The 25,919-nt window shown below is 35.1% G+C and overlaps 3 protein-coding genes across 6 annotated transcripts; all 3 read left to right on the forward strand.

The window, feature by feature from the left end:
• The first annotated feature begins 10,402 nt into the window (after positions 1–10,402).
• On the forward strand, positions 10,403–16,273 carry LOC146932704 (uncharacterized). 2 transcript variants are annotated; one of them, XM_085704431.1, is made up of 3 exons: positions 10,403–10,567; positions 11,396–11,641; positions 13,741–16,273. In XM_085704431.1, the coding sequence occupies exon 3, from the start codon at positions 14,057–14,059 to the stop codon at positions 15,968–15,970; it is 1,914 nt and encodes a 637-aa protein (XP_085560557.1). In that variant the 5' UTR covers positions 10,403–10,567; positions 11,396–11,641; positions 13,741–14,056; the 3' UTR covers positions 15,971–16,273. The 2 variants fall into 2 exon arrangements, with proteins under 2 accessions (XP_085560557.1, XP_085560556.1); XM_085704430.1 differs by having other exon boundaries at positions 11,513–11,641.
• Positions 10,403–21,483, forward strand: LOC146932705 (uncharacterized). Of its 3 annotated transcripts, XM_085704436.1 has the most exons (5): positions 10,403–10,567; positions 11,513–11,641; positions 16,759–17,409; positions 20,546–20,605; positions 20,726–21,483. In XM_085704436.1, the coding sequence occupies exons 3-5, from the start codon at positions 16,771–16,773 to the stop codon at positions 21,179–21,181; spliced, it is 1,155 nt and encodes a 384-aa protein (XP_085560562.1). In that variant the 5' UTR covers positions 10,403–10,567; positions 11,513–11,641; positions 16,759–16,770; the 3' UTR covers positions 21,182–21,483. The 3 variants fall into 3 exon arrangements, with proteins under 3 accessions (XP_085560562.1, XP_085560561.1, XP_085560560.1); XM_085704435.1 differs by lacking the exons at positions 10,403–10,567; positions 11,513–11,641 and adding an exon at positions 16,391–16,505; XM_085704434.1 differs by lacking the exons at positions 10,403–10,567; positions 11,513–11,641 and having other exon boundaries at positions 16,753–17,409.
• A 1,089-nt stretch (positions 21,484–22,572) lies between these two features.
• Positions 22,573–24,233, forward strand: LOC146932706 (FAD/NAD(P)-binding oxidoreductase family protein). The gene has a single exon (XM_085704433.1). The coding sequence runs from the start codon at positions 22,661–22,663 to the stop codon at positions 24,071–24,073; it is 1,413 nt and encodes a 470-aa protein (XP_085560559.1). The 5' UTR covers positions 22,573–22,660; the 3' UTR covers positions 24,074–24,233.
• The last annotated feature ends 1,686 nt before the right edge of the window (positions 24,234–25,919 follow it).

Here is a 25,919-nt window from a genome sequence, read left to right on the forward strand (position 1 = left end):
TCATTGCAGTCATGAATGCATTCAATACACACTAATTGGCAGAGCAATTAGTGCATACTGCATAAAAGCTATTAAAAGCAATTCTTATTCGAAAATATGCAAGTTAAAAAGTTTTCAATTGCAATCAACAACGATTTCATTAATTTTTTGCGTGATACAATATATTTTTTGCCACTAAACAGAAATTAAAAGCAACTGCTACGGCACGAAAAAAGAGAGCAAATTAAACTGAAAAGACAATAACATAAACCACATTACGTACTTTTTTTGCCTTCTTTTACCTATGCAAAGAAAAACTTAAACTATTACTAACAAAAAACACATACTAAATTATTCTTTCTTTCAAAGAAAAACTTAAACTATTACTAATAAAAAAACTCGAGTCATGTGTTTATTAACGCTTGGATAAGATAACATATTTTTTGTCCATGACGCACTTGCACTTGAAAATCAACACGTCTCTGCCCTCAATACCATTGGCAGCACAAAAACTCGTCCACCATTTTCCGAACATCACATTTGGTATGGGGTCGTCTGTATATTTGAGTCTCACAGGAATGATATTGTCATAAGGTCCGCACAACATTAGGTAATCGTGATGTTTCACTCTAAGGAATTTGCCAAAAGTATGAGGTAGTCCCTTAAAAAAAAGAAAAAAAACTGTTAATGACAGACAAAAATACTTTATTACAACATATATCTAATTGAATAGCAACAAAAAAACAATAAACAACCTTTGGTGATATCGTCGATCCATATCCAACGATAGGAACTTCAAAGGTACAATAACACGATGTTGCCGCACTCATGGAATGATAGGGTGGATAATCAGTAGAGTAATGTTATGCGCAAAAACAAAGATTTGAAATCTACTTCCACCAAGGTACTGGAAAGCAATAATCTTACTTCCACTAAACTCGTAGAACAATCGCAGTGCATTCCAACCATCTGTCAACAACTGCCGACTAACTGATTTGTTGAACACGACATTATGAGTATTCCCATCACCATCTAGCAAGTGTCATTGCTCCAGTAGCTCGTAGAAATATTTAGCAACGAAGAATGGCTGCAGTTCTCCAACATCCTATAAGTTAGGCATAAAAAGTTTACGGAATAAGTTTACGGAATCCGTTCATCTTATTTAAATAGAAAAAGATTAAATCATCAAATGAAACAAACCTGATTTTGTACATGCACTGTGAAGAACAAACATTTAACCTTAGTGGTAAAATTTGGGGGAAACTTCACCTAAAAACGCATATCTTCCTATCACTCTATTTCGGATAGCATTAAGAGTTAGGAGACGATAAAATTTGATAAATGCATATCTTCTTGTAGGAGATTCTAATGGTGGGAGATGATAATGGTGGAAGATGGTAAACATTAAGAGTTATGGTGATTTGATCAGCGGGAGATGACAAAGGTAGGAGATGGTAATCGTTGGGAGTTATGATGATTTGATTAGCATTAACTACAATTTTAATGGACATTATGACGCATCTGTATGAGATAGGAAATGAGTAGTTTGAAACATAGCCTTTGAATTAACGACTGAGATTAGATTAGCAATGAATTCACATCAACGGCTGAGATCATATACATGCTTAGGAGGGAAAAATAGCTAGTGATTAGGGCAAACATGATAGCTTGACAACTCTAGCTTTTATAATAACTAGACCAATGACCCGTGCTACCGCACGGGTCCTACCACGTAGAAGTTAATCAAATCAATGAAAATAATATAACCATACATTGCCGATAGAAGTTTTATATCATACATAACAAAATGAAATGGTAGCATACATAACAAAAAGGTTTGAACATTAACCATCAAGATACATTACGAAAGACTTCGTGATAAACAACATTTGAGGTCGTATCAGTGCTCTCTCCATCTCCATCAACGATTAGTATTTTCAAACCTTGTTTTGAAGTGACTTTGGAAATTGCAACGTACAACTGACTATGTAAGAATACAGGACTCGGCAAATAAATACCAACATTTTTAAGTGATTGCCCTTGACTCCTGTTGATTGTCATGGCAAATGAAACAGATACTGGAAATTGTCTTCTCTTAAATTTGAATGGAATTTTAATATCAGACGGTTGAAGAGATAACCTGGGTATGAAAACTTTTTTGCCGATGTTACTTCCAGATATAACCTTTGCTTCAAGTACAAATTTTCCCATTCTGGTTATGGTTAACCTTGTTCCATTGCATAATTCTAACTTTAGATCAATATTTCTCAAAAGCATAATTGGAACTCCAATCTTCAATCTTATCTTGTGATGTGGGAGTCCTGAAGCATTTATTGTGTTGAGAAACTCTGGAGTGTGGACATCATCAACAACATCACAATTTCCATTACGTGTCAATGGAGTATCATAGCTCAAATATGTTTTCGCTTCACCAGGAATCAAATCTAACATGTAATCGTTGATCTGATCCACTATTGCGTTTGTTGGAGCAAGTATTGCTTTGACCTGAAAATATGATATATCAGTCATACCATCCAATAGGTTTGGATAAGAGCTATCAACAATGGATTGAACATGATTTCCTGAACTATGTATAAGTAATTCCGGAGGAATCTGAAGCGATATATCCACGTCATTTATGAGCCCAACTCTCCCATCACCAATTGCCAAAACCCAATTAGAGAACAATCTTCTTTCTTCAATATCAGCGTCTGATGCTTCACTTATCAGTCTCATATTTTTTGTAAGGGTGAGAATTTCACAATAATTCCATATATTTGAAGAATTGATTGTGGCATTTGTTATTTCTTGTCTGGTGGCTCTCGGCAATTAAAGATACTGCAGCCATAAAATCAGTAATTCGATTTGTGCGATAACCACGTCATAATTGGTTTTAATAGGGCGTAATTGGTAGAGGAATTAGCTCATAATGCATAAAAGCAATTAAAAGCAAATCCTATAAGTACGTCATATTGCAAAACAATGACTTTGCACGACTTTTCCATTTAGTGTGACAAATGTGTTTAATATATTATATATGGTTATTTTTTGTTATTGGAGCATATTTGATATATAGAATATATAGGATAGTCGATTAACTTCTCCGGGTATCAAGTTTTTCGTGACCAATTGATATAAGTTTGTTTTAATGGATGTTTATGATTTTTTTGATTAGCAATTAGTGTAGGGGATTGTTGAACGAATTGATTAGCATTTAATACATTTTTATTTTTCGTGACCAATTGATATAAGTTTGTTTCAATGGATGTTTATGATTTTCTTGATTAGCAATTAGTGTAGGGGATTGTTGAACGAATTGATTAGCATTTAATACGTCTTTAATTGCATTAACGAAGTTATATGAGGGAACATTTTTAGAGTTTGAATCAACGGGTGTGATCAAGTGTGAAAATAGAGTTTGAACGGATGAGAATAGAGTAGCAATTAGTACTTGTTTAGGAGGGAAAAGTGATAGGCATTAGGGCAAAATAGGGTGAATTAGGGTTAGGAGGGAAAAATCCTAGGCTTTAGGGCAAAATAGGGTGAATTAGGACAAACATGGTAGCCAAGCAAGTCTATCTTTTATTTTTCGTGACCAATTGATATAAGTTCGTTTTAATGGATGTTTATGATTTTTTTGATTAGCAATTAGTGTAGGGGATTGTTGAATGAATTGATTGGCATTTAATACGTTTTTATTTTTTGTGACCAATTGATATAAGTTCGTTTTAATGGATGTTTATGATTTTTTTGATTAGCAATTAGTGTAGGGGATTGTTGAACGAATTGATTAGTATTTAATACGTCTTTAATTGCATTAACGAAGATATATGAGGAAACATTTTTAGAGTTTGAATCAACGGGTGTGATCAAATGTGAAAATAGAGTTTGAACGGGTGAGATTAGAGTAGCAATTAGTACTTATTTAGGAGGGAAAAATGCTAGGCATTAGGGCAAAATAGGGTGAATTAGGGCAAACATTGTAGCCAAACAACTTTAGCTTTTATAATAAAGGAAGGATACTTTTTGCAAGTACAGTTTTGCTTATGTTTAAGTCTTGAGTAAATATGAGTAATTTCTTCAAAACCAATCATGACTTTTTTGGGTAAACACAATAGTTATGAAATATTCATTATTGTTTAACGAAGTATGATAATTCAGTTTGTGAGTTTTATCTTATACTTATTTCAATGAACGGAGATCAAATGTATATAATTAATTCATTTCCCCCTTACGTGAGTAAACAAAATAAATAAATTATCCCATTCTCTTCAAATCAACTTTAAGTAATCCTTGTTTTGAACATTTGATTATTTGAAAATATTTGATCTAATGATAAAAAAAAAAATACAGACATTATTAGACCTAGAGATCCTACGTTTAAGCCCTGCTAATATTCTAGTTGCAATGGGAGATAGGTGATAGATACCAATTGATAGCATTCTCTTACTTTCATAAAAGATTAGATAAGTTGAAGCAAAAAATCGTTAAAAAAAACATTTTTGTAAAAAAATTATGACCAACATTTTACAATTCAATTTTTACTTTCATAAAAGATTAGATAAGTTGAAGCAACTAATTGTTTACAAAAAACATTTCGTCAAAAAATTATGACCAACATTTTACTTAATAGCCTTTCACGATTCAATTTTAACAAAAGTGATAATAAAGTTAATACGTTTAATTGAAAATTCTAAAAAAAAATGTTTATTGTGAAATTTGGTTGTCTAAATGATAAATATTTCTCATATAAAAAAAAAAGGCTAAAATATGGTTTTAGTCCCTGCAAATATGTCTCGTTTTGGTTTTAGTCCCTGTAAAAAAAAGTTTTGTTTTTGGTCCCTGCAAAATTTTTTGTTTTTTAAAATAGTCCCTGACCCCATTTTTGTGATGATTTGCATACGTCGAATTTTTTTTTTGTCTGCCCTATATTGAAAAGCAAATTCCAAATCTGTCCTACATGAAAAAGAAAGTCCAAAACTGCCCTACTTTCTCTCTCTCTCTCTCTCTCTCTCTCTCTTTATTCCCCGCAAAATGAAATTGCTGGGAAGGACACCCCCCAAACCTGTTTTGCGGGGAATAACATAATAAGACAAAAAAACAGGGTCTTCCCCCCAAAATGAAATTGCTGGGAAGGATACCCCCCAAACCTGTTTTGCGGGGAATAACATAATTAGACAAAAAAACAGGGCCTTCCCCCCCAAACGAAATTGCTGGGAAAGACACCCCCAAACCTGTTTTGTAGGGAATAAAGAGAAAAAGAAAAAGTAGGGCAGTTTTGGACTTTTTTTCTTCATGTAGGGCAGATTTGGAATTTGCTTTTCAATATAGGGCAGACAAAAAAAAAATTCGGCACATGATGACTGAACCCATTTTGTAGTTTTTGGTCCCTGCAAAATATTTTGTTTTTTAAAAAGGTCCCTGCAAAATTTTTTGTTTTTGAAAATAGTCCCTCCTATAGTCCCTGGAGGGACTATTTTCAAAAACAAAAAATTTTGCAGGGACCAAAAACAAAACTTTTTTTTACAGGGACTAAAACCAAAACGAGGCATATTTGCAGGGACTAAAACCATATTTTAGCCAAAAAAAAATGATAAATTTCCATTAATGGAAATGTCGGTAGATTAGTATGTTAGCTAAACAAAGTATTTTGACGTAATCCCTCGGAAAAAAAAAAGTATTTTGGCGTAAGTGATTAATAAATTCTCATTAGAACGAATCGTTTGAGAGAATTCAAATTCAATTATATATGAAAACAATTATTGAATATGTTTTATCCGTTTTTAAACTTCATATTACTAAAACTCATCCTCTAAAAACACATGAGGGCTAACAAAAAATAAGAGTATTGTCATGTAAAATGACTTATATGAATGCCAAAGGATAATTTTAGTCTTGTTTTGTCACCATGTACTATTTTTCTGTAAATAAAATCCAAAATGGTTCTGCTGTCATGTTTAGTATGTAGTCTTATATAGGCTTGCTTTTGAGTAACACCAAGGGGCAAGCCACCAAATTGACAATTTAAGTGTTTAACCTAATATAATTTCTTAGTCATCAGTAACATGACTATCTATACTTATTAATTGAATTCATTATATATTTGTTTTTCTCTTTCCTTTTCAAAAACAAAAAAGAATTAGAACAACCAAATCACTAGTTGTATTTAAATAACTAATGAATTTCAATTAAAAATAAATAGATCGAGATAATTCAAGTTTAAATTTGTTGAAACAATTTTGGATCAATTACTTACTTTTGAGTGAAACTTCAAATTACTAGAGTTCATTTGCTTCGAAAATTGAAGTATTAAGACAAAAAAAAAACAGTTAGATAATCATAGTTAGCTATGCTACGGACCAAAAAATAGACCCGTTCTATTAAATAATAAATCAAAATGACATGGATGTATTTTTTGATGACTAAAAGTACTTAAATATTATATTCTTTTAGAACTAAAAATACTAACATGGAAAATGAATTACAGAAGAAAAAAAATAGAGACCAAAGAATAAAATTAGCTTTAAATTTCGACACTTGATAAAATACATATTTATAAGTGATATTTAACTACCTAAAAAAAAAGAGTGATATTTAATATATGCTGAAATATTTTGAAGAAATTAAAACGTATATGAATTTAATAATAATGGAAGAAATCTAGTAATGTAGCCAAAACAAGCCAAGGTTCATACATTTGAAATAACTTTTTTAAAGAAAAAATACATTTGAAATAAATAAGGAAAATGCTAATGTGTGTCATTAGAAAACATGTTAGTATTTCCTTTATTAGGGCCGTAAGGGCACATGTTAGCATTTCCATTATTAATGTACCAAAAGTAGAAACTATTTATTGAAAATTATGCCAATTTATTTTTCAAAAAGTAAAATATTAATTTTTTCAATAAATATTTGTTATTTGCGGAAACTTTAACACGACTCAATAGTTCAACGACCCTTAAGACACGTGGTATCATGACCCAGTCAATAATTACTATCATAATACTCATACACACTCATCTCTAAATTTTAGACGATTGACTTTAACACTAAAAAATCTCGTACCATAAAAAATATTTCATGAAACCTATTAAATATCTTCACAATGTTTGTAAACGATGTCATTTTTGTCTTAGATGAATCAATGAGATCAGGTGAAGTATTAAACATGTGATTTCTTCATTAAGTGCTACACACGCTTCATATCAGATGGTGAAACCATTATGTGTTTCACATGTGTTAGTATACGTTGAGCACTATATGACATGAGTTTCGCACTATCAGACACATTTTGTACGTTACATTGGTTAACAAATCGTAAGCACTAGACTAATTGTCTTATATTTGATTGAACAAATGTATGATCAACATTGCGTTGATCAAAAGACCATAACCATAAGATATGGGTTTCTCCTTGAGTTTTCTTTGGATGGTACTATTTGGATACTCAAGCAAATTTCATTGGATAAATTGTTCTTTTTGGGTGTAAACCAGGTATCCTTCACGCACAACGGCAGAGACTAATCCCTTAAATATTGTGGGATCCAAATAAGCGGCAATTAGATAAATTGTTCTCATATAATTTGTTAAACATTTCAGGTCATTATTTTTTGAACATTTTGGTTCAAACATTTTAAGCATATTAGATTACATTAACTTTTGACATATTTATTTCATTGCCACTGTTGGTTTTGGTCTTCCACCAACTAAACAAAGCCAATTATCATTATATTTCACCTGCGTAAAGACGGACACTCACGTGCCCGTTTTTCTGTTTTGTTTTATTGCGCTAACGCGTGTAGATTATCAACGATATTTTATATAATTTTTTTGATATATATTAAAATTATAAGTATAGATATTTGTGAATTTCAAATGTAACAAACACAACAAACTATATTTATATTTTTCAATGACAACAATAATATAACAAATATAACAAAAATTCTATTTTTTTATAACACCAACAATATAGCTTTATTATTAATTTTTTTGTTAAAGAGTATAATTGAAATAACAAAAAAGTTAGCCCAAAATCTACTGAAAACCCTCTATTTTCTTTATACTATATAGTATAGATAATTCTATTTTAACATGTGTCCTAAAATCCCTCTACACACTTTTTATTGGAACACGAGACACACGATATTCCTATATACACGTGGCAATCATGCCCCAAACCCTCCTTTTGCTCTCTATTTGTACGATTGACCAAAATCCCCCTTCTCTCCGGTGCATCTACCTCTCCATCTCTCTCTCTCTCTCTCTCTCTCTCTCTCACACACACACACACACACTGACGACGATTCAGTTGTGGTGAAGACAATGTGATGGTGGTTGTGAGGACGACATGGTGACATAGTGAGGACAACGTGATGGTGGTGTTTTAGGACTAGGTGACGACTAACGACGACGATGATGGAAGAGAGGAGAGAATATGAGAGAAGATGGAGAATATTGATTTGAAGCCATCCTTTTACCCCTGTTATTGTATTGAAATAACAAAAGTATCCCTGGTGTCGTAAAAAATGTGTTCAAATATAATTTTTTTTATCCAAATCCATGAAACATCAAACACACTTTTGAATATTAAAAAAAAGTTAATACTAACAAGTGTCATTGAGATACTTGTTAAATAACCTAAATAAATTGTGTTGAAAATAATATTTTTTAAACTTTAAAAAAATTAAACCTGCAATTTATGGAATATTATCCCTTAAAAACCTATAAAATATTATTATAGTATTTAATTTTTGGCCAAATACCTCCCTGGGTCCTTTAAGTTTCATGTTTGTTTTAGATATGTCCTTTAAGTTTCTAAGGTTTCAGATAGGTCCTTTAAGTTTCGAGTTTGTTTCGGATAGGTCCTTTCTGTCAACCTCCGTTAAGCCAAAGTTGATCTGTCCGTTAAGCCAAAGCTAATATGTCCGTTAAGTGGGTGAGGTGGTTCTCTCTGACACTTGGCATCAATTTTTTTCCCCAACCAGATCAACTTTGGCTTAACGGACAAATCAACTTTGGCTTAACGGAGTTTGATAGAAAGGAACAAACTCGAAACTTAAAGGACTTATCTGAAACCTTAGAAACTTGAAGGACCTATGCGAAACAAACTTGAAACTTAAAGGACTTATCTGAAACCTTAGAAACTTAAAGATCTATCTAAAACAAACATGAAACTTAAAGGACCAGGGGAGATATTTGACCTTAATTTTTTTCACAGGTGTCCTTCTAAAGATAATTGTTCGTATTTTCCTTGAAAAAACACATTTTTGAAACAAGTACCTATGCAAATTCTCCGGTCCATGCAAATTCATCACTTGTAAATGTTTGGAGGACAAAATCGAGAAACCCCAGTGTGAATGAGCAAACCTAAGATGCCCAACCCGAAACCGAAACTGATTCTTGCGTCATTATTCTGCTTCTACCCAACACAATTATGCTCTCAGATTTTCTCCTCTTACGTCATACACCAAATTCATAGATTCGTCTCGTTCATCAAAGCGTTGACTTCAAGCACATTCAACGGTCATGATTAATCATTACCATGAATCTACCCTAACCGCAGGTGATTGTTCTTAGAGAGCCACGACAACTTCCTCTTCCCCCAACGAAAAAACAAAACACAAAATCCCAAAACAGACGAAAATTAAAAAGACGAAACACCCTTTATTCTAACCGTACATAATGCCGACCATAGGGGTAGTCAAGGAACTCCACCCCAAATTTCCTTTTCGAGCAAAAAGGTGCATGCCCCGCAAACTAGCATGTGACGCTTGTAATGCCAAAAGGGTCAGTTTTGTCATTTTCACATTCCATTGCACCTTGATATTTTTCCTAAGCTTCTCCTCACCATGGAAATTTACAACCTTTTTATGAAAGGAATACATACATTTTTTTGGTTTGATAGACAATATGACACCATTCATACATAATTTTGAGGGATCTTCAACTTATATCAATATCAATATTGTCAATTTTTTATTTTTGAACTTCAAATAAAAGCGTGTTTGGTTATGCGGTGATAAAAAATAATTTTAATAAAATTGATTATGTAGAATTGTTTTTGGTTAAAATAATTCAAACTAAAAGTGAGTTGTGTTTGAAATTTAGATACATTCATTTAAAAGTGAATGAAACTATAAATTTATATGTGAAAATCAATTATAAAACTTGAATCAATTATTGAAATCAATTTTTTTTGTGTTAATCGAATATGCTTAGCTCACAACTAATATCAAATAGGTACGATCACAATGAATGACTAAATTCGCGGTGATCATGTCCAACTTAACAATATTGCGCATAATTTATTAATTTTTTTAAGACAATTTGTCAAAAATAATAAGAAAAAAAAAAAAAAACAAACAGAGCCGCCCCTACTTTATTTATTGACAAGGCTTTATGACGTAATGAATTTCCATTTGTATTTCTCTTTCAAGAATTTTTGTGTGTTTCTCTTTCCTTTGTTTTTTCCTTCACACTTTGCGTTTTTGCTTCGTCTTCTTCGAAGTGTCAATGGTACAGAGTGATTCTCAGATCTGAATACTATTTCCATTTTCACTTTCCATCTTCATTTTTCACAATCACGGTATACTTCTAATCTGATTCTGCTTTATTTCCTATACCGTGTTTCTCTAATTTTATTTATTGCTCCATGGTTAATTTGTATTTTTTTATTGCTATGACTAGCTCTTATTGTTCTTTGTGTAACTTTTTTGTTTGAGCTGTAACTAGCTGGTTTTTGAACTGTGTTTGCTTTTTTGTTATGTTTTTGGTTGGTTTTGCTACTATAGGTATCTGGCTTGTTGAGTTTTCAAGAATTCAGTGTATGAGGGAATTTTATTGTAATATCATATGAGAATATAATTTGAATCTCTCTTACTATTTTTTGTTATTTGTTGGGGAATTTACTAGATTTACTACTGAGAATGAATTTTTACTCTCTATGTTTATGTTCTACTCTCATGGTAGAATTTCATGAAACAATTATAATCTTTGATCTACTTGTAATTGTATTACTTATTATTTATTTATTTGTTTATTTCTTTATTTATTTACTTATTTTTGTTTTTTGATGTGAGTGTGATGCAGGCTAATTGATTTTCTTTCTCTGCATAAACCTTGGTGTTTTTTTTTTTTTTTTTTTTTCATTTTTTCCAATATGTTTTTTAATAAATATCCTAAATCTCAGATTTGAGTGTGAATTTGGTGTTATTTTTCCTACTTGGATCTACTACTTTGTTGTATAGAAGTTGCAAATTTAATTTCAACAGTATTGATTATCTTTTAGCCATTATTACCTGTACATTTTCAATGTTGTATTTTTATGTGCTTGATGTGCTACAAGTATAATTACTAGCTGTATATAAATCTCATAATGAAGTTATCTTATTCAATAGTTAACGTCTTCTTGAAGGAAGTGTAGCATAGTTTGCGTGCACGTTGGTAATTTTGCTCCCGACAAGAGTTGTTATCTTATTTATACTTCCTTGCTCAAGGCTTGAAGTGGTTGTTATGTTCAAATTTCGTGCAGGTACATCTTTAACATTCTTTTCCATATTTGGAAACTCTGCAAATAAATTACATACTGAAAGGACTTTCTGACCACGGAACTCTATTCAAAGAAAATGGGAATGGATCATACTCTTTCAGATTGGCAAAGGTTAGAGAACTCCTCACGGTTTTTTTTAGTTTCCTTTTAATCAATGTCTTTGTTGAAGCTTGAATTTTGCGCCCGCTTGGTTGTGTTTTAAGTCAAAGCTATATCATTCTTCTAAAACGACTTGAGGTTATTTCGTAACGAAGCAAATAAACTGCTTCATGTTCTGACCTTTTGATGAGTTTTTTCCCTATTAATAATTCATTTCTCATGTACATAAGGTATGGTGTTTTCATATCTACTTGTTTATTTGTTATTTTATTATAATTTTTAAATTTTTGGGCTGAGAGTACTGATTACAACTTGAAATTCCAAAGTCATGTTTCTTAATGAATGCCGCATTGTGGCTAATAATGAAATTCAAGATTTCTTCCATAATAATACTACCTATTTTGAAATATGATTTTTCTTCTCTTCATGAGTTATAACTTTCCGAACACTCTTTGACGACCTTACAAGATTCTTGTACGCTAAAGAGTAATGCATCTAATAGATCGAAATTTACTTCAACGTTGATATGATGTCACAAATTTGATTTATGTGCCATATGTCACAAATTTGATTTATGTGCCATATGTCACTATCTAATTGACTGGCACGATACCTTCTGGAGGTTGCAAGATTTTCTCCCATCACAGTTTTCATTTTTAATTTGTTAAGTAAAACCTTTCACAATCAATCAAAGTTTTGGTGCTTGGATACCTTTTAACGCGTTAATGTACTTGTGACACATGGAAAACTTTATGAACAACCTTTGGATCATGTCTGTAATGCGTATGTCATTCGCATATTTTATTCAGCTTGCTGAAATGATAGCTACATCTTAGTATTCTGCTACTTGATATATGACAGATCATCTGTTATGTTATTTTTGGTTTTGATTTTTCATTTGAAAAGCTTTTTTCTTTCATGATGAAACTATTATATAAAACATAGCGTATTGTAATATAGTATAAGGTTTTTAATAGATCTGGACTGGAATATGAAACAAGAGAGTAATATTCATTGCAAATAATTATAATGAATCTCTGCACTAGTATAAATGTGATACAGATCAGAGATCAATAACAGAGCTAGTATACAGAAGGTATTTCAGAGACTTGTCCCTCCCTTTCTCTATCTCTTCAAAAGTACAAACAATCAATAACCACTCTCTAACTAAAGCCCAACCTCCTTTTATTTCTAAATACATTGTTGACACTAGAATTGGGTAACCGTTTTTTTGGATGATTGAAACACTTTTACTAATTTTTAACATGAATATAGATCCAAAGGTGATTACTTTTAAGTTAATTGATTAAAACAATCAAATTGCCTAAGCTATGAATAGGCTTCATTTTGTTGATAGGTCATAGGAGAAAAACACCTTCTTCTGCACCTAATATACATATATATATATATGCCTGTTAAGGAAAATATTTAGCATCACTAGTGTATGTATGCCTTTATTTATGACAAGTATGAAAATTGTTTTTTAAGGAAATCACCAACAGTTATTTGAAACCATCTCCTCCCATTTCCTCATGTTTATACATGGGAAGTCTTTGTGCTGTCATACTTTATGAACCAATCTTTCTTAAACATCCGGGGAAGAGCTTTACTGTCCAGAGACAGCACAAAAATAGGCTGCACTCTTGTTTTCAATGTTGCAACTCCAAGGTTTAGGCTGTAGGCTACCATAGTCAATCTGCATGTGCAAATATCATCAAAATCTTGGATTGTTTAGACAAATTGCTGCTTCATTATGAAACTTGTCATTGTAATTCCATGCCAGTATGTTTAGAACTTTCTCTATGCCTTTCCTCTTGCGAATATATCTGCACCTTTGTAACCCTTTCTAATGTGTCAATATATTTTTACTTGTACCTTTGAGTCTCTTTGAATGTGTATGCATAATTTTATTTTATTTAGAAGGTTTTCTGCTCATGTTTGAGGTAAGATTTAAAACTTGACATATCCTAATCCAATTACATGAACTGACCTCTCAATCTAGGTAGCGTAGAGTTTTATATGGATGTGTTGTGGTGTTTGTTATGAAAAGATAATTTTCTTCCCAATGAGTATTAACTCAAAAAAAATTATTTCCTTTTTTTCTTTGTCAGGGTTAATGAAGCTTAATGATTTAATCACAAGGAGCACGAGAAGCTCCAGAGAACTCTTCACATCAATATTAACCACCCTTATAAAAGGTTTCTTCCCAAGAGACGTTATAAGATATATTTGGTATCATAAGATTTTTTGAAGCTTTTGGGATATAGTGAAAATGGACAGAGCAGACACATCAGGCTTTGTAAGCGGTGGATGCTTTATGCTCAAGTTTCGTTTTCTAGTCTGGTAGGTATGTGGATCTTGTAGTAGTATGTGTGAATTGTTCTGCTACTTCAATCTTCTGTAGCTGTAGTGCAAACCATCTGGATAATGGATTTGAATAAGAAAGCTGTACTGTTTCCTCATGATGCTGAGCTTAGGATTGGTAATACTGCATTAAGCTTGAATGGTATTGGCTTTGGAGAAACCAATAGTACTGATTATGGATGTCCTGAGAGCAATCATGGGATGAAGTTTTCCAATGCTTCGGATGATGGCTGCAGATTGGTTCTCGGATTGGGTCCAACCCCGAAGGCATATGGAGATGACTACAATGACATGGTGTTTAATAAGAAGAAAAAATCAACCAGTCTTTTTTCTCAGAGCATGCCATCTGAATGTGAATCAATTCTTCAACTTGGCCTTTCAGGTGCAGGAAATGAGACATCAAGTGTAATGGAGTACTCGGGTTCAACAGAGACTGATGTGAATCTTTCATGTTTCTCCAGCCAGACATCAGGAGAATATAATTATGCAATGATACCTGTCGTTGATGAGGGTTCTACCTCAGCAAAGAAATCAGGTGGTTATATGCCATCACTTCTTTTAGCTCCAAGAATGGATAATGCTGAAATTTCGGCGCAGACACAAGAACTAATTCTTGGGACTAAATCTCAGATGTGCCCCGAACCATCCAGTGCAACAAATCAATCACTTGGCACCGCATCTGGCCCCCAGGAAACCGCGATAAGTTCGCAGAACCGAACAAGCAATCCTAAGAGATGCAGATTTTTTGGCTGTTCAAAGGGAGCTCGAGGTGCTTCAGGGCTTTGTATTGGACATGGGGGTGGACAGAGATGTCAGAAACCAGGATGCAACAAGGGTGCTGAGAGTCGTACTGCTTATTGTAAGGCCCATGGTGGAGGCAAGAGGTGCCAACACTTAGGGTGTACCAAAAGTGCCGAGGGGAAGACAGATTATTGCATAGCACATGGTGGTGGTAGGCGATGTGGGTATCCAGGTGGGTGCGCAAAAGCTGCACGAGGTAAGTCAGGACTTTGTATTAGACATGGAGGAGGCAAGAGATGCACGATAGAAGGCTGCACCAGAAGTGCTGAAGGGCAAGCTGGGCTGTGCATCTCCCACGGGGGTGGACGCCGTTGTCAGTATCGCGAATGTTCAAAGGGTGCACAAGGGAGCACCATGTTTTGCAAGGCACATGGTGGTGGGAAACGTTGCTCATTTGCAGGGTGCACCAAAGGTGCTGAAGGAAGCACCCCACTATGCAAGGCGCACGGTGGAGGCAAGCGTTGCCTTTTCAATGGCGGTGGTATTTGTCCAAAAAGCGTACACGGAGGGACAAACTTTTGTGTTGCTCATGGTGGTGGAAAGAGGTGTGCTGTTTCCGGTTGCACCAAGAGTGCACGTGGCCGTACCGACTGTTGTGTTAGGCATGGTGGGGGTAAACGCTGCAAGTTTGAAAGCTGTGGGAAGAGTGCTCAAGGGAGCACAGATTTCTGCAAGGCCCATGGTGGAGGAAAACGATGCAATTGGGGAGATGGAAAGTGCGAGAAATTTGCAAGGGGAAAAAGCGGGCTCTGTGCTGCCCACTGTAGCTTGTTGCAAGAAAGCGAAATGAGCAAGGGAAGTCTAATTGCACCGGGACTTTTCCGTGGTCTTGTGCCTTCTGCTTCCACTGCCTGTAGCAGTTATGAGAACAACAACTCTTCCTCAGGCGTCAGCGTTGTGTCTGATTCCTACGATTCTACGGAAACACCTACAAGAAGACATCACCACCTTATACCCAAGGAGGTGTTAGTTCCACTCTCAATGAAATCACCATCTTACTCAAACTTCTTGGCAGCCAATAAGCCAACCCAAGACAGAAACCTCCAAAACATTGCTGCCGGCTGCAGTGGTACTAAAAAAGGCTTCGACTTTGATTTGCCGGAGGGCAGGGTTCACGGTGGCGACCTCATGTTGTTTTTTGGAGGGAATCTCAAAAATGCACTTGATGGTATCTGAAGTCAGAGGGAGTTTCAAGTTTGTGACTCTCAAGTTGTATGTGTAGATTTCACTTTAGGAAATAGTAGGGACCATTCCTGTGCATAAGTGTTCGTGCAACATGTTCAGTTACTCCGTTATTATTGTTGTGTGTTGATAAGTTGATTATTAGCCATTAAGCTCTTATTGTTTGTAGTGTTTCTTCATTCTTCAATGTTGTAAGGTGCCAACGTGGCAATCCCAAACAATAAGCACATAAATCCACTGCCACAAACAGTCTCATAATTCTGTGTTTTCTGTAATTAAATCATTGTATTCTTAAAACCTGTAGTAGTAGTAGTTTCTATTTTGCTTCAATGAAATACTAATGCGGTGAACCTAAACCGCCTTTAAACCGTGTTCCGCAAACTATAAATATGAGATTTCTTCGTAACAACTCTCACACTTCAAAAACGGAAACTTTCTCTTCTTCCTCTTTTCTCTCATTCTCCATTTTCTCTCTCTGCACTAACCCTACCACACGATGAAACCGCCATGAATCTCCATTTTCGAGCTTGTAATTTCTCTTTCCTCTATCAATTTTCAACCTCTATTTTGATTTCAATTTCGTTATGATTTTCTTTTCCTGGAAAATTTTCGTTCTCTGCAATCAATTGAAATTAGGTTAAATCGATTGAAATTCTGAACTGGAATCAATAGTTTAGATTGATGAAAAACTTAACAAGAGTTCAAATTTCGTTCCAAGAAATGAAAATCACGTAATGAAAATTTATCCGAATCGTGATTCGAGCTTCGTTTTTGACATGCAGGAATTGGTTTCGATGAACAACAGCAAGATGAAGAAGGTTTCCAAGTTAAGGACTTCGAACGAGAACGTTTCGCCATTGATGATCGAGTTGGATGATAACAGAGGTCTACGTTATCTCCAATCAACAACGATGAGTCCAGGTTTTCAACCCTACGCCGCCGAGAACTTCGACGTTACCGGCTCGCCGTCGCAGCTTGCTAAATACTTCTACGCTGTATCTCCGATTTCTGCTAAATCCAGTGACTCATTCAATTCTCCGATTTATGGCTCCAGTAAGTACAGGTTAGCAAAAACGCCACCGTACTCCGGCAACAGTTCAGGGGGGAATAATAGCTTCAGTTCTCGCGGTAGATTGTCTCTCTCGCCGCTTTCTTCAATTGAGAATTTGGAGAAGAAGCAGCTCTCGTCGCCGCGGATGTATCAAACGCCGGTGAAGGGTGGTGAGGAAGTTATTGTGATGGATGATATTCAGGTGAGGCCAATGTCAGGAGGAAAGAACAGAAGATCTTCATCTTCTTCTTCTTCTTCTTCTTCTTCCGGTAGAGGCTCTTCATCTTCCTCTTCTTCGTCCTCGAAGAGTGTGTTGTTTAAGAAGGAGGTTTGCAGAGCATGGGAGGAATCTGGAAACTGCCGCTATGACTCCAAATGCCAGGTTTGTTCCCGCCATAACTATTATGAATTCAATGATTCCTGTTTTTGGCTTTTGATGCAATAATAATATCATACTTTAGAATTAGATTAGTAAATTCAATTCTCTTAAAGAATTGTATTCATCTTAATTGGAAAAACTTTTGATTTTATTTAGGGTCTTGTTAACTTGTGCCCTAAGGGCACATGTTAAGCAATCCTAAAATAGAAATATTCCATTAATATTTGTGCATTCAACTAATTAAAAGTTAACAAATTAAGTACAATATACGAATTCCAACAAAAAGTTTCTACATTGACTCATTAACTTGTGCCTTGAGGGCACAAGTTAACATTTCCCTTAAAGTAAAAGTGCTCCTGTATTAACTATTAAGTGCATGTTTGGTGTCTATAGCTTTTGCCAAATCCCGGCGTCTCACCGTGATTTCAGCAAATTTACTAGGATATCAAACATGCACTAAATAAATATTCCATTTCCATTAGGCTGTAGTTGTTTAAAGGAGGATTGTCCCAAAGGACTAAAACACAATTTGCAAACAAGGGTTTGATTTGCAAATTTTTAGACTATTTAGAGACCTTTTCTTGGGTTGTATTTGTGATTTTGTGACGTCACGACTCCAATAAGGGTGTATGTGTCTGGCAGGTTGCGACTAATAGTAGTTCATTTTGTCCTGATGGGACATTATTTATGCCTCTAATGCGCGATTGTTTTAGATTTAGCATTTGTTTGGAATTACGGCGGGATATTCACCTAATGCGCGATTGACTAGAAACAAGTATTTGTTGTTTCACTAAAATTGCGTTTAGAAAGCATTGGGCCGCGAGAAATTTTGTCGCAACGTGAATCCAAACAAGTCAGTAAAGCATCCTTATCTGTGTCCAAACACCTATAAAGTGCGATATATGATCTAATCGATAATTTTTTTATGTCATCTTTATGTCTGCATCCAAACACCTTAGAACACGCATTACGATATACCGGAGAGAACTTTACTCTTACATCCAGATGTCCATAAGCGTGTAACGTGGATGAATTAAACTTAAAGACAAACAAACTGACTATAAATTGGACCATCCTGGATTTGAACCGGAGATCTTGTCCGTGAAGTAAATCATCGCACCTACGGTCTATCCAATTGGGAGTGAGGCGAGCAAAAATGCTGCAGTGTAGTAAGAAAGAATATATTAAGATGGTTGTTTTAAAAATTACGAGGTTCCCTCACCGCTCTTGCGGCAGTCAGGTATGTGAACTTCACAAGTTTCTTGTTTAATTGGGCCAGATAGGAAATTTGCCTGCTGGTAGTGATTCCATGTATAGGTTATTCTGATTTTGGGATGGGTTAATATCAATCAATGAAACTTTCCCAAACCAAATTACTTTCCCAAAAACAAGGTTGTTGTTTCATTATAAACCTAGGTTGTTGTTTCATCCTATCCTAGAATGAATGCTATGAACGACTGCAACCCGGTTAATTTCATGGAGCAATAATTTTGGTATGATCCGCCTGATATTGGCATCTCAGTGATAAATCAGATTTGAGCATCACAAGCAAATTGATACTCAAAATAAAACAGAGAAAATTTTCTCCCAAATTTTAATTACAATCATCAATCTGATTATTAAAAAATAAGATATTAATATATGGGTACCCCAATGGACTCAAAAGATCTAAAGATACAATCAAATATATAAAATTGTAATCAATTTTGAACTAAATCCTATATCAAATTTAATAAGATAATTTTAATTTCAAATCAATTAAATCTGAAATAGTTATAGAACAAATTTAAATCATTGGAAGATATTATTGTTTTTTACAACCTAATTCTAATTTAAATAGACAAACAAAAACGAAAATAGATTGTATTTTGGTTTTGCAAGCAAGCGTCCTTGTAGGTTTCCTTCCACCAATTCAAGGAGACAGTTTTCACACAAGGTTTGGTTCTCTGCATTAAAAAGTACCTTTACTTCTTAATTTTCTTTACCTTGACATCTATAGTTCTATACGCAGTTGGGCTTTTGAATTCTGCAATCTCTGTTGGTTTCTTTTCGTTTTTTGGTTCCTTTTAGTGCATAAGGAATGTCGTGCAGTTGCAGATTCAGTCACAAAAGAGTGTCTGAGTCTTTGTTGTCATTGCTGGACACGTATTGGTTAACCAGACTATGATACTAGGGATCCAAAGTGTGGCCAGATAGTTTGATTAAGAATCTTGGAGCTATTAGACACAAACATTTGACTGCTGCAATGTTCTGTCATTCTGGCACCGACTCTCTCTCTGTAGAATTGTATATTGAGGGTCTATTTGGATTGACTTATTTGAGTTTATCTACTAACATAAGCACCTGTAAAACTGTTTGGGAGAGCTTATAGAAACAGCATATGTAGTTATGCAGAATTCTATGGATATGTCATAAGTTGTTTTCAACTTATTTCCATTTGCGCTCAATGGTAGTTTACAAAAACAGTTTTACAACTTATTAAAATTATTTGGCTTCATTTTATCTTTTGTTATAAAAATGGTTTATACATAAGCACTTGTACCATAAGAACTTATGCTATAAGTGCTTAATTTAACCATTTATCCAAATAGGACCTAAATGTTGAATTGCTGGATACTGCTTGTTGATTTCTGAATGGGGAATGTGGTACATTTGGATGCTAGAGTTTGGCATGAATAAATTAAGTAAATAAAAAAGTGGCATAGAATGATAGGGGACTAGGATCTCCTATTAGGAAGGTATACAGTTGGAGGGATAGGAGGGAAACAGAAGATAATGACACTGTAACTAATTGATGGCAGTGAAACTAACATTACAGTTAGTGAGTTATGGAAGTTAGTTGTTTGTTGTGTTAGGCTTTCTATATAAGGGAGTCATAAGGTTAGTAGTAGAAGGTATGATTAAGATAATTTTTGTGGAGTCCAGGTCTCTGACATTCTGTTACATGTAATTGCAATAAAGATTCAATTAAGATTAATATTCTCTGTTTATTCTTGAGTTAGATCTTATCACAGAACATCTATGGAACTGCATTTTGTTGAAAACCTGTATAAGATATTATTGACTTCTATGGAACTGCATTTTGTTTAAACTGTCTGTCTTTGCTATTCGAATGCTTGACACTATCATCCTTTTACAGTTTGCCCACGGAAGAGAAGAGCTTCATCCAAGTCGTCTCTCCATGAAGAGTAAATCTGAGGTAACAGTCAAATTATATATACATCACCTTGTCCTTAAGCATAATAAACACCTAATTAGCGGTTAAGTATTTCAATTCTTTTTTTTTTTTGAGCAATAGCATTTTTTCTTTATTGTGTAGGCACAGATGGGCAGATTTTCTATGAGAGCAGGACTGTGCTTGTATGACCCGGATAGCCGCATTGTTCCTGAATCCGCTGAAGTAGCTGAATCTGGACCTTTAGTCACAAGACTTGCAAGATCCCAACCAGCTTCCCCTGAACCTCATCGCACTCATGCCAGCCCGGATAGCCGCATTGTTCCTGAAACCGCTGAAGTAACTGAATCAGCTGGACCTGTAGTCACAAAACTTGCAAGATCCCAACCAACTTCGCCTGAATCTCATCGTACCCCTGTCAATCCCAACACCATCAGCGACTGGTCACCCCTGGATGATGGCATTGAGGCTGTCCTCCCAAATGGTTCAGACAGAGTTCCCTCTAGGGAGGAAGTTGATGCATACATTTTTGGCATTCTCAATCAGCCGACCACTAAAAGAAGACTACCAGTGTTTGCGGCACTTTGCGAGGGGCAGTAGTCTCCATGACGACTAGCAAAAAGACTCCTCTCTGTTGGATATTACTTTCAAACCCATTTTTTTTCTACCTTTTGAATAATTTCCCCCCATTTGTTAAATAAATAAATAAGTACAATCATTGTTGGGTGTGCTGCTAATGATGTTCTGGGAGTTTGATGACTAGATTACCAGTACTGTGTATATATTTCAGAATAATTACACATTTTTACAAGAAAGGCAGAACCCAGCAATGGTTTGATTGAACAACTACTTTCTGAATCATTGACTGATTCTTTAATAAGTTCTGAATTTCGTGTTTGGCATATGATTTGCATTGTAATTTTACTAGATTGCACTAACTCCCTCCAGTTCTCAAATTAGGCAATAATTGAGGAATGTTACAACTTACAACTGCAATTATTAGTAGTATCTTGGATGGCTAGCTTCTGGCTTCATTACATTAAGTTGTTAAGAGTACATTAGACTAATGGACGTGGTTGTTTTTGTCTAATCTATTTCCCTCATGGTAAGTACAACCAGCTTTCATTTCTAGATAGCAATTTATTAGAAATTCTGGTTTCATATTTTTACGCTTCCCCTTTCTATTCCCGTCTCGTGTCAAGGACAGGGAAGATGTAGCTAGGGATGTGTATCAGTTGCTTTATAATTTAAGCCAAAATCACGACAACTATCCGTGTTTTCAGTGAAGCTAGAAATACCAGCTTCTTAAAATCACATTGAATTTTGCATAGGGCACTAAAATATACACCTAACACCAATCCAAACAAACCATAAGTAGTCTTCTTGTGTTTTGCTCGATGTTGTTTATGCATTAGCCACCGATCATAAATATCTTTGGTTAGTTTACACATTTTTTTTTGTCGCAAGTATAAAATTTGAAATTCTCTATCATGATGCTTTAAGCACGTTGTTTACAAAATTCATAAAAAGAAATTCTATCTTACAAATAAAAATTAAAGTCAAAGTTGATTTTGAATCTTTAAACAATATTCTAATCCATTAGTTAGCATTTTCTATTTTTTAATATAAAAGTAGAAATTGCAAAATAATACTCCCTCCAATCTTTATTACTCCATCCGTTTTAAAATGAGTGTCGTTTTAGGTGTTTACACACATATTAAGAAATGCAATGATTAAAAGAAAGAGAATAGTTATTTTACCAAATTGTCCTTATTAACTATTGGTTAGTTTTAAAAGTAATACTTTGGAAGTAGTGTGCAGAGTATTAATTGGAGGTACAATTGAAAAGAAAATGTTATTATTGCATTGAAAACTGAGACATTCATTTTGAAACAAATTTTTTTGGCTAAAGCGACACTCATTTTAAAACGGAGGGAGTATAAAAAAAAATTTAATTAGAGACATAAAAGGTAGCAATTGCATAAGATACATATACATTAGATAGTCATATGGTCACCAATCAAAGGCTTTGAACATTTTCCAAACCAAAAATAACTCAAAACCTTATCCAACTCTCTAATGACTATCATCACACTTTCCCTCCCTTCCACAAACCCCTCCATCTTCTTCCCTTCTTCTCCAAAACCATTCAAATTCAATCCCAAATGCTCCTCCCAACTTGCCCCCACCCCCTCCTCACTCCCCAAAACCGGCGTCATTATAATCGGCGCTGGCCTCGCCGGCTTAGCTGCTGCAACCCATCTCAACTCCCAAAACATCCCTTTCCTCCTCCTCGAATCAACCAACGCCGTCGGTGGTCGCGTCCGCACCGACATTGTCGACGGCTTCCTCCTTGACCGTGGCTTCCAAATCTTCATCACCGCTTATCCAGAAGCTCAAAAACTCCTCAATTACCAATCCTTAAACCTCCAAAAATTCTACTCAGGTGCTAAAATCTTCTACAACGGCCAATTCCACACCGTCGCTGATCCACTTCGCCATTTCTTCGACTCCGCAAAATCCCTAACTAACCCTATCGGTTCCATCTTCGATAAATTACTCATCGGAACCACCAGAATCGGTGTCCTCACAAAATCCGACGAACAAATTCTTACCGCAGAAGAAGTTCCCACAATTGACTTACTAAAGAAGCTAGGATTTTCAGATTCGATCGTTAGAAGATTCTTCCGACCATTTTTCGGCGGTATCTTCTTCGATCCAGAGCTCGAAACAACTTCAAGACTATTCGATTTCATCTTCAAGTGTCTTGCTCTCGGCGAAAATACTCTTCCGGCGAAAGGTATATCAGCGATTCCAGAACAGTTAGCGGCGAGGTTACCGTCAGATTCAATCTTGCTGAACACGAAAGCAGTTTCCGTTGATTTTAACGGCTCCGATTCGCCAAGCGTGAGGTTGCAAAACGGTGACGTTTTGAGTAGCGAGCTAGGAGTGATCGTTGCCGTTGAAGAACCGGCTCTGGTTAAATTATTACCGGGAAAGAAAAACCCGGTTTACAAAAAACCGGTTCGGAGTACGGTTTGCTTATATTTTACCGCGAACCCTGATCAAATCCCGGTCCGTGATCCAGTTCTGTTTTTAAACGGTTCGGGTAAAGGAATAGTGAATAACATGTTTTTTGTGACAAATGTAGCACCATCATATGCACCACCAAACAAGGCGTTGGTTTCAGTATCATTGATTGGGTTATTTGAGGATGTGTCTGAAGATGAGTTGGTGGGTAAGGTGATTCAAGAACTTTCAGAGTGGTTTGGGGATAAAATGGTAAAAGAATGGAAGCATTTGAGGACTTATAGGATTGAGTATGCACAACCTAATCAGTGTCCACCTACGAATTTGAAGAAAAACCCAAAAATTGAACCGGGTTTGTATTTGTGTGGTGATTATTTGACCTCAGCTACATTTGATGGTGCTTTGGTTTCTGGAAGAAGAGCAGCTGAATCACTGTTAAATGATAGAGCCTTCATTGGCTAATTGCTTCATTCAATCAGTGGAGAATTCATTCATATTCTTAGTTTACATTGTATGTACATGTAACATTTTTGTAATAAATATGAAAAATAATACTTATTATATAAAGCTTACAGCTGAAGGAAGCTTTTCTCTTCCTAAAATAAATAATTTTGTTTAGAAATCAAGTTCATTTCTGTTGGAAGTAGATTATCAATAACATTTAAATTCATTGTTTAGAATACTTCATTTCAATACTGAAGATCACTACAAGGAATAATACAAGTCTTCAACTATCTTATGGAATAATACCGAATATCACTACTTTTTATTGCTAACAAATGGTCTTCTATTTTTGAAATCACAAAAATTATTTTCTTCTAGTAGGTGAGGGGGTTGGGAGAGAGGGTGAAAAGGAGGAGGATGAGGGGCTTAGTTGGAAAGGGGTAAAAGTAGTTGTTTTAGTGATACCAAAAACAAACGTGAAGGAGGTGAATGAAAAATATTATACTAGGTGGTGGAGAGGTGATGAGGTGAGGTGGCTAAGTGTGTCGTTGGTTGGTAGGAGTAGTGGAATATTGTTATTGTGGGATAAAAAGAAGGGGAGTTTGGTGCATAGTTTTAGGGGAGTAGGGGATTTAGACTTGTGTCTTGAATCGGGAAAAATGTGTGTAATTGTAAGTGTTTACTCACCTCGTGACTTGGTGGCCAAGAAACGAATATGGGTGTATATATCAGTCAAAAAGCATGGAATGGTAGAAGATTTATGTTGTTGTTTGAGAGATTTTAACTAGGCGCTAAATAGAGAAGAAAGGAAGTTGGTGGAGCAATTATATTCCTACAAAGGGATTTTGTGAAAGAATGACACACATTTATTTAATCTCTTTATTCAAATGTTAGGCTTAGTCGATTTACCTTTAATGGGAAGGAAGTTCACCTAGATCCAACCAAATGACCAATCTATGAGCCGTTTGGATAGGGTTATGGTGATGTTAATCTATGAGCACTTTCAAGAGATATTTTTGTGGATCATTGTCCTCTAATATTGAGGTATCCATCTTATGATTGGGGTCAAAATTTGTTTTGATTCAATAATCATTGGGTAGCAAATAAGACTTTCACAATGTGGTGTTAAGGGTTTGGGAGGGGGGTGACGTTCAAGATTGAATGAGACATTTCCTAAAGGAAAAATTCAAAAAGTTAAAGAGTGTGCTCAAAGGTGGGAACCAGGAGGTATATGGGGAGATAGAGACAAAAATAAATTTATTAGTGCAAATAATAAAGGCTTTGGAGGTTAAGAGTGAGAGTGGTGTGTTGCCGGTGAAGAAGGAGAGGAGTATAAATGGAAAGTGGTAGAACTTTGGTTTCTTCTTAATGTCAATAGAGTATGGTGTTTAAAAGAGCAAGATAAAAAGGGCTAAAGGAGGGAGATGCAAACACAAACTATTTCTATTCTTGTTTGAATAGTAGAAAAAGATCAAATGTGGTGATGACGCTAGAGAGTGGAAAAGGATGGGTGGAGAAGCCTGGTGATGTGTGAGAGGAGGTAGTGAGATATTTTAGGAGTCACTTTAAGGAGGTGGAGTGGGAAAGACCAACTATTAACTAGGTGGAGGTACCTCGTCTTTCAGGAGAACAAAGCAAAACCTCTCATGAGAATTTTATTTGGAAGAAATCTTGGCGGTGATGTCATTGTCGGATGAAAACAAGAGTCTGAGGCTGGATGAATTTTATTTAGCCTTCATCAAGGAGTTTTGGGATGTTATGAAATGGAGGTTAATTCGATGTTTGATGAATCTTTCTTAAAGAATTGTGGAGTGCATGGTGAAAGAAACACCATGAGCGCAGTAAAAGGCTATGTTGGTTTAGC

This window comes from Medicago sativa, chromosome 4 (assembly GCF_051527215.1).
Source record: "Medicago sativa cultivar Bolivia chromosome 4, Bolivia_mono, whole genome shotgun sequence".
NCBI classification, from domain to species: Eukaryota; Viridiplantae; Streptophyta; class Magnoliopsida; order Fabales; family Fabaceae; genus Medicago; species Medicago sativa.